This window comes from Sus scrofa, chromosome 16, assembly GCF_000003025.6.
Source record: "Sus scrofa isolate TJ Tabasco breed Duroc chromosome 16, Sscrofa11.1, whole genome shotgun sequence".
In the NCBI taxonomy this organism is placed as follows: Eukaryota; Metazoa; Chordata; class Mammalia; order Artiodactyla; family Suidae; genus Sus; species Sus scrofa.
In genome coordinates this window covers 39,768,224-39,780,355 of record NC_010458.4, presented here as the reverse complement: position 1 = coordinate 39,780,355, position 12,132 = coordinate 39,768,224, and the positions used below count along the sequence as shown (strand labels likewise).

The window sequence follows — 12,132 nt, the reverse complement described above, 5'->3', positions numbered from 1 at the left end:
CTTTCAATAACTACATCTTAATTGAATACCAATTAATTATAGTTTTTAGGATTTTTAAATACTAAATACAAATAAGTTGAGGTGACATCATCAAAAACAATGCAGCTCTGTTGCAGGTTTTAAATTATCAGATGATGATATATTTGTCCTAGAAGCAAAAAAAATATAACTGGGTACATTTTTTTCCTTTTTAGTGCCACACCCACACCATAAGGTAGTTCCCAGGTTAGGGGTCGAATCAGAGCTGCAGCTGCCAGCCTATGCCACAGCCACACCAAAACCATATTCCAGCTGGGACTTCGACCTACACCACAGTTCATGGCAAAGCCAGATCCTTAACCCACTGAGTGGTGCCAGTGATCGAATCCGAATCCTCATGGATACTAGTTGGGTTTGTTACCACTGAGCCACAACGGGAACTCCCACGACTGGGTATCTTAACAGAAATTTGATGCTAGCAACGAAGTTAAGTTCAAACTAGAGCCACACTAAAAAAGTTATAGAAAAGACGACTTTTTTTGGCTTCTCTGCGCATATGTAGTTCCCAGGCCAAGGAACAGATCTGAGCCACAGTTGCGACCCAAGACACAAATGCCAGATCCTTAAATTAACACACTATGCAGGTCTCGGGATGGAACCTGCATCCCAGTTCTCCCAAGACGCCACTGATGCCCTTGTGCCATAGCAGGAACTCCAAGATACTCTTATTTCAGTCCCTGAAGAATAATTTGGTCCATTTATCAGAATAAAGAGAAAAATATATCTTAATCACATGCTTTAAGATTTTGTACATCTAGCTCATCATTTACTATGGTTTTTTAAAATCTTACTTTGTTTTTATACTTCTGGCTCTGTAAGTATCTCAATTCATTAAAAAGCTGTCTTTTGAGCACCTACTCTGTACGCAGGCAAACAAACATGAAATTCATTTATGTATTCAAAATGAGACAAACAGCTCATGTTTAAGATAAGGATAATAATCCCTAGTTATAAAGTTGTTGTAATGACATGAAATAATTAGGGTTAACACTTGATGAATGATAGCTATCATTAATGGAAATATTACAAAAAAGACTAGAGGCTATGGTAAGTTGGAAACAAACAGAGGAAAAAATGTGTTCCTAATTTGTGTTACAAATTAAATATGTAAACTTCAGTTTAAAACAGCCATAGATTCATGTTTATCTCCCCAAGTCCTATTGAATTTATTAAAGAACAGAGGATGTAGCTACACTGGAAAACTGATAAAGGAAATCATCAAAAGGTGAGAAACTGTGACCAATAGATCTGAAATACATAAAACAGTTATGTTTTGCATAAAACAGTGCTGAACAAATATTTGTTCACAAGAGAAAATGAATGAATGGTAGGAGATGAGGTGGAAGGCAAACTCAACAATGCTGACTGATCTGTAAATCAGCACATACCTAACAGGCCATCCTAGAAATAATTCCTATGGATTTTCCCAAAAAGAAGTACTGAGAAAACTCCAAGCTTAGAGCAGCAGGTCTGAGAGCAAGGGGGAAATGAGTCAAGTCAAAGGAATTTGGAAATGCCACCAGTGCTCCTAACAGGGAGGCCTACTTATTAGTGACATGAACAGCTTGTAAAATGTCACAAAGTAAGATTTTTTTTTTTTTTAAGGCACCAAACAACAGCAGGTACTAAGCATCCCAATGAGCTCATAGCCTATTTCTCAAAGGCAACTACAACTCTGACCTGATACTGACATTCTTAAGATTCCCATGGGGCTGAAAGCAAAGGCATCCTGAGCACTGTGTGTACACTCTCCCAGAGAAATTCTATCAGAGTCCTACAGGAAGCCACAGGCCTGTAGCACTCACTGAGGTCTCAGCACAGTCAGTGAGAAGTAAAATGAGGGCTATGCTGCAAAAGACATCTAAAAAAGGTAGTCAGGAATAAGAAGACATGAACAACAAAGCATAGAAAATAAGATGACTCAAGTAAGACAAAATACGACACTTCTTACAACAAACATAAGTGGGTTAAATGCTTTTTTTTAAGTAACTTTTTGTCAACACCCACTCCCAGAAAAGCAGGGGTGTGTGTGTGTGTATGAGAGAGAGAAAAAATTAACATAAAGAGGAAACCTATTAGTGATAATAATGTAAAGACTTTGGAGATCAATTTATATCAGCTGCAAAAATAAATAAATGAACTAATCAATAAATAAGAGCATTATATAGGACAAACTGTGAAATGTGAAGGACAGAATATCTGATATTAAGGAATTGCTGATTCTTTTTTTTTTTTTTCTTCTTCTTCTTTTTGTCTTTGCTAGGGCCACACCCAAGGCAAATGGAGGTTCCCAGGCTAGGGGTCAAATCAGAGCTGTAGCCGCCGGCCTATGCCAAAGCCATGGCAATGCGGGATCTGAGCCACATTTGTGACCTACACCACAGCTCACAGCAACGCCAGATCCTTAACTCACTGAGTGAGGCCAGGGATTGAACCTGTGTCCTCATGGTTCCTAGTCAGATTTGTTTCTGCTGCGCCATGACAGGAACTCCAAAATTGCTGTTTCTTAAATGTGACAGTATTATTGGACATTTATAAACAGGAGTCTCAGAGTTCCCGTCGTGGCTCAGTGGTTAAACCAGTATCCATGAGGATGCAGGTTCAATCCCTGGCCTCACTCGGTGTGCTAGGAATCCGGGGCTGGCAAGAGCTGTAATGTAAGTTACAGACAGGGCTCGGATCCTGTGTGGCTGTGGCTGTGGCTGTGGCTGCGGCATAGGCTGGCAGCTGTAGCTCTAATGGACCCCTAGCCTGGGAACCTCCATATGCCACAGGTGCGGCCCTAAAAAGACAAAAGAAGAAGAAAAAAAAGAGGAATCTTTGTGTTCAAGAGATATATACTGAAATGTTTATAGGTAAGTTGGTATTTGCTTCAAAATAAGGATAGGTGAGTAGGGAATAGAGAGAAAATAAAATTTAGCTGAGTTGATAACTGTCTAAAGTTAGTAATAGGTACATGGAAGTTTGTTTTAGCATCTTATTTTTAGTGTTTGAAATATTTCATAATCCAAGAAAGATAAATAAACAGATAAAACTGAAGTGATTCTTCACTTAGAAAAATGGTAAAATCCAACTAATTTTTTTTGAAAGGAAGCACACGGGAATATTTTTTTTAAAAACTTCAATTTTAAACCAAGTTAAATTATAGATTGACAAACCTCAATTTTAAATTATCACCCTTAAAGTGTGGTTTATACCTTCCCTGATTTGGTTTCCCAAAAGTGTCTGGGAACTCCATATTTTAAAGGCCATTTTTTTTAAATCAAAAAGCATGAAATGTCAAATCTATGAAATGTTATTATAAACAATGTGTTTGGCACACTGATAATCTAAATATTCATGAGTCTAAATTTACTCATAAATATAGAACATATAGAAAATATAATTCGGCAGTAAGTGCTTTCACTAAAATCTTAGCAGGATTTTTCTTTGCTCACAATTTTTATAAATGTAGAAATAATGCTTCATTTAAAAACAGAACAAAATGAAAAAAATCCTTTAGAATGCAATATTTCCTAATAAAATGCTGAATTTGAAATGATTTATTTCATAATTATTAGTTTTAAAATCACTGCCAGTAGCCTAGTGTAAACAATTCACTACACCTAAAGCCATAATGAAGGTTCTACAGTTTTTAAAAATGTGTTCCAAAATATATCTACCAGGTTTGATAAAATATGTGTCCTGGATTCTAAAAGAAGGCATCACTGTTACCTACTGTCTAGTGCTGTCCCTGCCTTGCCCCCAAACCAACTCCATCTTGGAAACATCAACTGAAGCTCAGTATTATGAAAAGTAACAGACTGGATGTAACTCTTAAATAGCTACAATCAATTAATTTTAACATTTTTTTGGTGCTGAAAATTATTTATCCGGTTCAACTCTCTGATAGAAAGTCATGTAAGCTTTCAGGTTTGAGTTCTCTTAATGGCATAAATTTAAAGACTTCTTATAGAACCAATGATCTAAAGATTACATTAAAAACAAATACCATGTTCAAGATGGCCTCAAAGATCATGAGTGCCAGCAAGGTAGTTAGCATTTATTCTCAGGCAATGAGAAGCCACTGAAATGACGGAGTACCCAAATACCTGTTTCTTAATCTCATGTTATTATTATTCTTTCTCTGCTTGAATCCAACTATCAGTTGTACAGACCACCTATATTAAGATGGCTTCCAAATTTGTATTTTAATCACTTACATCTTTGGAACTGCACTTCTAAGTATATAATTGCTTGACTATACAGTTGCTCTGTTACAAGCAACAAGCTCTGTGTACTCTTCCATCAACCCAATGCTAAAGTCTGCTTCTCTATTTGCACTAGTTCCTTTTAGCCTCTATTTACATGAATCAGTACACCACCATCCACCAGTACTCCAGAATTAAAACAATGAAATCATGTTTGGCCTCTCCTGTTTTCTTTCTCTTTCTACCAGTCTAATTCATTATCAAGTCCAAAAATTTTGCTAAATCAAAACTTTTTCCCCCACTTCCATCACTTCAGTCCAATAAGATCTCTTTCTAGGATCATGGTAAATCTAACAATGCTCCCACCTAATAGTATTTTAGAACCCTCCTTCCCCCACTCTAGCTAATCTTCCACAGGGCTTCCAGAGTCATTTCTCTAATAATCATGTCAGAAACTTTTCTTTGTTGAATAGCTTTCAATGGCTACCTACTACCTATAGAATGAAGCAAGGCTTTTGATAATCTGACCCCTGTCCATTTGCTCACTAGAAGAACTTTCTCTTGTTATTTTACACTGAAGTCTACCCAGAGGAGACTATCCTCTAATGTCTGTAGTATTTCCTACCCCTTTCCAGGTCCAACTAGGAATACTCTTGTACCAGTCTTTGTAAAATCATATCTATCCTTCAAGGTGCTAACCATATGTTTCCAGCTACTTATCTCCCTAACTTCTCCCAGCTACAATCAAACATAAGCCACACTCTTCTTTTTTCTAGCATAGTTCTAGTAATCTAAAAGTTGTTTCTTTATTTTTTTGTAGTTGATTTCCAATGTAGTGATAGTTTCTGACATACAGCAATGTGAGTCAGTTTTACATATATATATATATTCTTTTTCATATTCTTTTCTATTATATGTTATTACAAGATATCGAATATAGTTACCCGTGCTTTACAGCAGGGCCTTGCTGGTTATCTATTTTATATATAGTAGTTTGCACCTGCTAATCTCAAACTTCTAATTTATCCTGCCCACCCTGAAAGTGGTTTCTTTGTAAACATCTACCCTCTGCTCTAAATTCTGAGTAAAAGGACTACTCAGATGAGCCTAACCCTTTTCTATACTACAATTTTTCAAATACTTGAAGCTCCTCCTAAATCTTCTCTTCACAGAGTAAACTTCCTCAAGACTTAGATATCATAGATATAATTTCTAGAAAATTTAATCATCTTAACTACCCCATCTGGACACTCTACATTTTCAAGCATCTCTCCTAAAGTGTGGTGTCCAGAACCAAATACAATAAACAGATGTTTTTGCAAATTATGCACAATATTCACCCCCACTCCTCAAATCTGGACATTCATGATATCTATTAGCAAATTAACAACTCAAAACAGTTCTTCATAATAAACTTGTTAGTTTTTATCTGGGTGCAGATGCTTAACAGATGTGCAAGAAGAGGAGATAAAAATAATAAAACAAGGTTCGAAGAGGTTCTAGTCAGAATCAAGTATACAAATACAAGAATTTATCTTAGAAAGGACAAGAGTTTAAACATGAGATAAGTGGAATCAGATGGATAAAGAAGAGAAATTACAAATAAAAAGGGTGCAATAACAAAGGAATTTTCTAGATAAAGTTTATTTGAGGAAACTTTTACTAAGTAATCTACCACAGAGCAAGCAAACTTTCAATAAAAATGTTGATCAACACTTTATTATTAAAAATGCTGAGTACATGCTATACTCATAATATTTTTATTCTGAGAAGTCAATGTGCTTTTTAAAAAAAAAAGTTAAAATTTCAACAATTCTAAACTTAAATTCAACTGACTAGAAAAACTCAAGAGATTTATTCTGAATTGCATAACAACAGATTTTTCTTATTAAATAACAGCCTACTGGAAAATACAGTAGTTCTTTGAAGACTGACACCACAGTAATTAACTGAATTAAAATAAAAATTAATTTCCTCTAAAGAGTTTTTAAATACTCTTCATTGGTGGTGTTAAATGCTCAACAATTTATGCAATTCAAAGAAAACTCAGGGAGCCCTCTAAAGAACCACCTTTCAGGGAGTTTCCTAGTGGCTCAGCAGGTTGTCACTGCTATGGCTCTGGTCACTACTGTGGCTCGAGTTCAATCACTGTCCCTGTCGTATCACAGTGGAAACGAATCCAACTAGGAACCATGAGGTTGTGGGTTCGATCCCTGGTCTCACTCAGTAGTTTGAGGATCTGGAGTTGCCATGAGCTGATCTGCTGGTGTAGGTCGCAGACACAGCTCAAATCTGATGTTGTTGTGGCTGTGGGGTAGGCTGGCAGCTATGGCTCCGAATGAACCCCTAGCCTGGGAACCTCCATATGCTGCAAGGCAGATCTGAAAAGCAGGAGAAAAAAAAAAAAAAGAACCACCTTTCATATCAAGGAAACAGAAAAGTTAGATGACTTATTTTTTGAAAATCTGCTTTTAAACTAAAAATATCTTCCCTAAGTCTTAGGAAACATGTAATGGTACTTATAGACTATACACACAACACATCTGTGCAACAGGCCACAATTATCTAAGAGCTGAGGCACACAGAGATTAGACAGCAGCACACAGTGATTCTAATACATCATCAATAAAAGCCTAATTTTCTCACAACCAAGAGTATATGGATTCAAAATATCAAGCTAATCAAAGCCTAAGTTGGCACAAGCACTTTGAAAGAACAACTTGATATTATAATAAAAATAAACATATCCTTTGACTCATAAATTATATTATTTTAGAATACATACCGACTGTGTTAATTTAGTCTTCCTAAATGATACTGTATTTTCAATGAAATGAAATTGATACAAGTTTTTTTTAATGGTCAAAAGATTGAATGGCTACTTTGTCAAAGCTCTATGGATGGCAAATAAGCACAAGAAAAGATTCTCAACATCCTCAGTCATTGGGAAAATGAAAATGAAAACCAAAATGAGATAACACTATCCACCTATTAGAATAGCTAAAATAAAAATAAAAAACAAAAAACTGACAAAACCAAATGCTGGTGAGAATGTGAAACTAGAGGTATCCTGCATTGCTATTAGGAATGAAAAATGGTACAATTTGGAGAATAGTTTGGTAGTTACATATACACTTACCACACAACTCAGTAATCTCACTCCTAGATGTTCCCCCAAGAAAAATTATGTTCACACAAAACCCTATATAGGAATGTTTTTAGAGGCTTTGCACAATCACCAAAAACTAGAAACAACCTAAATAAATGTCCATCCTTCAGGTGATGAATGGATATCAAACTATGATAAAGCAATTCAACAGAATACTACTCAGTAATAAAAAGGAACTACTGACACATGGATGAATCTCAGTTGCACTATACCATGTGAAATAAGCTAGATTCAAAAGACTACATCCTGTGTAACTCCATTTATATGATATTCTAGAACAAGCAAAACTTTACGAACATAAAACAGATCAGGGGTTGCCCAGGGCTGGGTATAAGGTGAGGGAATGAGCTACTAAGGGGTAGGAGGGACTTTGGTGGTGAGGGAACTGTTCTATATGTTGATTGAGGTGATACTTAAAGGACTCTATGCATCTGCAAAAATCATAAAATCCTAGGAGTTCCTTGGTGGCTCAGCGGGTTAAAGACCAGGCGTGTTCACTTCTGTGGCTATGGTTACAGCTCTGTGGCCCTAGAACTTCCACATGCCACAGGCCCAGCCAAAAAAACCCCCAAAACCCTACATCAAAAAGAACGAATGTTACTGTATGTAAGTTACACGTTAATAAAAAGAAAAAAAAGGAGGTCTATCTAATGTTTTCTTTTCTTTTTCCTTTTTTTTGGCTGCTTGTGGCATCTGGAAGTTCCTGGGCCAGGGCCTGAATCCAGAGAGGCAGCTGTGGCAAGGCAGAATCTGCTGGGTGGAGGATCAAACTGGCTCCTCCACAGCAATGGGAGCAACTGCAGTCTGATTCTTAACCCACTGCGCCACAGCAGGAACTCTCACTGTCTTCACATTTTTTAAAATGTTACTCAATAATTTATGGAGGAGTTCCCGTCGTGGCGCAGTGGAAAAAAATGGGACTAGGAATCATGAGGTTGCAGGTCTGACCCCTGGCCTTGCTCAGTGGGTTAAGGATCCCACATTGCTGTGAGCTGTGGTGTAGGTCAGATCTGGCGTTGCTCTGGCTGTGTCATAGGCAGACAGCTGCTGCTCTGTTTAGACCCCTAGCCTGGGAACCTCCACATACCCCAGGTGCAGCCCTAATAATAATAACAACTTATGGAAAAGAAACACCTTTCACCCTGCTTGCAATCTGTCAAGAAATACTTCACCACCAAGCTAGGTTATTTACTGCTCTATTAGAATCTACATGTTCATTAGAGAAACAAGTCTAAAATATTAAGTTACAGAAAAGGGCTAGGCAAAACAAGTTTGAGTTATAAATCCAGCAACACACTTTACCTGTGGCTCCACTAGGAATGAAGGAGAAATCCTCTGTCAGGCGTTAAAGGAAATGAACAGAACACAATTTTGAAAGGTCTTAGTGCTTCTCAATATTGTTGCTATTATTATCATCTCTAACTTTGAGGTGAAGATACTAAGACTTGGGGAGGATAAATATTTTGTCCATGATCCCTCAGCTATTAGGTATCAAAGTCGAGATTCTTACCCAAACGTTTCTAAACCCAAAGCTTGAGATCTTCTGAAATCGTGATGTTTGAACAATACAGCTTATGACGGCTGCCACGTGGTGTGATTTCAATGGACAGGAAGGTCCCTACCTCCCCAAACACCAAGACTTTGCACATTCCTACACAGAAGTACGGTTAGAACCATGTATCTTAAAGTGAGCTCAACAAGTTTCTGGAGGGCAACCTCGCAGTAAAGGTAACCTGGAGCCTTGCGGGTATCTTCTTCCATACTGTCACTGTACATGGACCTACTTCAAACAGTTTTGGCCATAAGGAAGGTGACGCATGGGGCCAATGCCAAAGTCACGGGGAAAAAAAGATTAACGCTAAGAAAGATGAGAGCGGAGGCGCTGAAAATACACCTCTTAAATTACTTCACGCCGGCCTGCTCCCAAAGCCGGCACGGAGGAGGAAAGGCACTTCCCCGCCACTTCAAGCACCTTTGGTAAAAGGCCTCAGTGGACTAGTCCCCGTCTACGTCGCCCCATGGTAAACACCCACACTGGGGCGCCCTCCACCTGCAAGACTGTAGGTGCTGGGCGAAGGGTGAGTGCGGTGCTAGCGCCAGCCGCGGCAGGCTGCGGACCCCGGCGCTGCAGCTGAGGTACCTCGGTCACACATGGGGCCGCTCACCCAGAGCGGACGCAAAGCCAGCGGCCAGAGTGGAGGGGGCGGCGAGATAACCAACTCGGGTTGTGCACTCTGGTGATTATCACAAGTGCCGCACGTCGCTTTAGTTAACTAGACGCTCCCCCTTTCCTCTCACTTCGTGACCGCGCAACCTGCGCCCCTGCCCACATCTCACCTCTCCAGTTCTTGTGCTCCGGGATATAGTAGTATTTGTTCCCGAACCGGTCTGTGCCCACTTGCTCCTTCACTTCCTTCGACAGTGCTCGCCACAAGACGCGGAACAAACCCTGAGGCCAGCCCATGTTTCCGGATCACCTTCCAGCGCCAGTAGCGGTAAGACCTGCCGGGATCCAGGCTACCAAGGGGAGAACGCCCCCGCCGCCGACCCCGCCCACCGGCTGAGAGCAATCCACCCTCTAGTAACGGCACTCACCATTGGTGGGATCGCATCATGCTTAACCAATGTGAGACTCCGCTGCTACACCCGCTGCCTCCGAGTTCTGTCATGGCGGCGTCCAGCTCTCCACCTGGGGTAAAAGGAAGGGATGCTAGGGTTTTTGTCGGCGCGACAAGCGGGTTTGGAGGACCCTCTTCGCCTACGGAGAGCGGAGTCCACACGGAGGTAAAGAAAACCTTAGTTTTTTTCTAGTACGCCAGTTAAAATCTGAACCAATGGCTATGTTAGCCTTGCTCATACTTTCCCTCCTCATTATCCTTTTACTCCCACCACGCTCGACTTTACTCCTGTGTCTTGAAAAAATAAAATATCTGTTGTATACCTGTAGTCAGGTGGGTACCATCGTGAAATCGGGTGAAGGCGCTATAAACCTAATGAGGATATTTTTGTGGTTTTTTTAATTCGCTATTTTATGATTGAGTGTTGTGCCAATTTCTGCTGTATAGAAAAGTAACTCAATTATACAGGCACACACACATTCTTTAAATTTGCGGGTTTTTTATGTTTTGGTTTGTTTTGGTTTTTGGCCCGGCCTGGGACATAGGGAAGTTCTAGGGCCAGGGATCCAACCCTAGCCACAGTTGTAACCAGAGCCACAGCAGTGACAAGGCTGAATCCTTAACCGACTGGGCCACCAGGGAACTCCCGAGGATATTTTTGTTTTACTTTATTCCTTCTCCCTCCTTCCTTCCTCACCTCCCAAGGAGTAACTCTCCTCCAAGAATTCCGTCTTTCATTCTGTCGATGTATTTAGTGAGATCCTTCTGTGTGCTAAGCAATATGTTAAAGGCAGAGCACGGGCCAGAAATGAACAAAGTTTAACGTAACTACAGCAGAGGATTCAGCAGAGAGAGGGCCACTGACAAAAGATGAAGCTGGAGAAGTAGGCAGAGGCAAGATGAGGAAGAGACTTGTGTGCTTGGTTGAGAGGTATGAAGATGAGAATAAAGTGACAAGTATTGCATTTTGTCATCTGCTTGGAGAATGAATTGAAGTTCAGAGCAAGACTGGGAGCTAAGTTAGGTAACTTGCAAGGAGAGAGTTGAGCCAGGGACTTGGCAGTTGGAACAAAGAGGATGAAGATACTTGAAAAATAAGAAATGCAGTCACCATGGAAATTAATTGGATATAGGAAAATGATGAAAAGGGAGGAATCAGCAATGATTCCCAGCTATGTGCCTTGTGTGGCAGGGTGAATCATGGTGTTATCTTTTCCCAAAGAGGGAGCAAGTTTTACTTTAATTTTGCTCATACTGATTTTTCCCATATTGCTGTCAAGGAACTTGTGAAGATTTCACTTGGAGAGTGGAGTAGACAGTTGCATATATACGTTTGATGCTCAGGAGAAATTTAGGTATCTTTAATGCAAGATGATATGTGAAGCAAGGGGGACATAAGATTTCCTAGCCACTATTTGTGGAGTAAAGAGAGAGAAGCTATTCAATGATAAAAAAAACCTGAAAAATATTAACACTTAAAGTTAAGCAGAAAATGAGATTGCAGAGGAACTGAAAAGGAGTAACCGGAGGGATAGAAGGAAAATCAGGGTAATGAGGTATCATGGCTGCTAAGGGAAGACTGTCTAAAGAGGAAGTTATCAAATGTGTCAGTCGCTGCTCCCAAATCCCTTCTTTGCTCTCAATGGTTCTCCATCCCATTACTCTGCTTTATTTTCTTCATTCAGTTTATTGCCACCGAAATTGTATATGTGTTTATTTTCTTGGTAGTATATTGTCTCCTTAATCCTGGTATTCCAATTGCCTGGAAGAGGGTTTGGCATTATGATCTTAATAATAATCTTAATAATTAATGGGGAAAATTACAGTTGTTCTGTGACTTTAAAATTTTTTCGTCAAAACACTAGAATACTCTGTTATGTATGGATAGGGAAATGAAAAAAATAGTAAAACTAACACTTAATACACTTTAAGTAAAATACTATGTTTCAGCCCTAAAAAAAGGCCAAAAAAAAAGTAATTTGAATAGTGCTTGTCTTTCTAATCATTGCACAACTTACAGTATAAGCTGAGCATCTTTTCTATACATTAGCTAATTATTACATTCCTTTCTAAGTTTGTATCAGATTCCAACATTTTTTCCTTTACATCCTCAATG

At 39.2% G+C, this 12,132-nt stretch overlaps 2 protein-coding genes across 4 annotated transcripts in view; one reads left to right on the top strand and one right to left on the bottom strand.

The window, feature by feature from the left end:
* NDUFAF2 (NADH:ubiquinone oxidoreductase complex assembly factor 2) overlaps positions 1-9,958 on the bottom strand; it is a 180,389-nt gene extending 170,431 nt beyond the window's left edge. The window contains exon 1 of the mRNA XM_021077006.1: positions 9,736-9,958. Within this exon, the coding sequence (XP_020932665.1) occupies positions 9,736-9,862 (127 nt within the window). The 5' untranslated portion in view covers positions 9,863-9,958. The remainder of the gene's footprint in view (positions 1-9,735) is intronic.
* The window catches only part of ERCC8 (ERCC excision repair 8, CSA ubiquitin ligase complex subunit), a 65,729-nt gene continuing 63,622 nt past the window's right edge, over positions 10,026-12,132 (top strand). Inside the window, exon 1 of one of the 3 annotated variants that reach the window (XM_003133989.6) lies at positions 10,026-10,182. In XM_003133989.6, the coding sequence (XP_003134037.3) occupies positions 10,106-10,182 (77 nt within the window). In that variant the 5' untranslated portion in view covers positions 10,026-10,105. The remainder of the gene's footprint in view (positions 10,183-12,132) is intronic. The other 2 variants (XM_021077003.1, XM_021077004.1) reach the window with 2 other exon arrangements.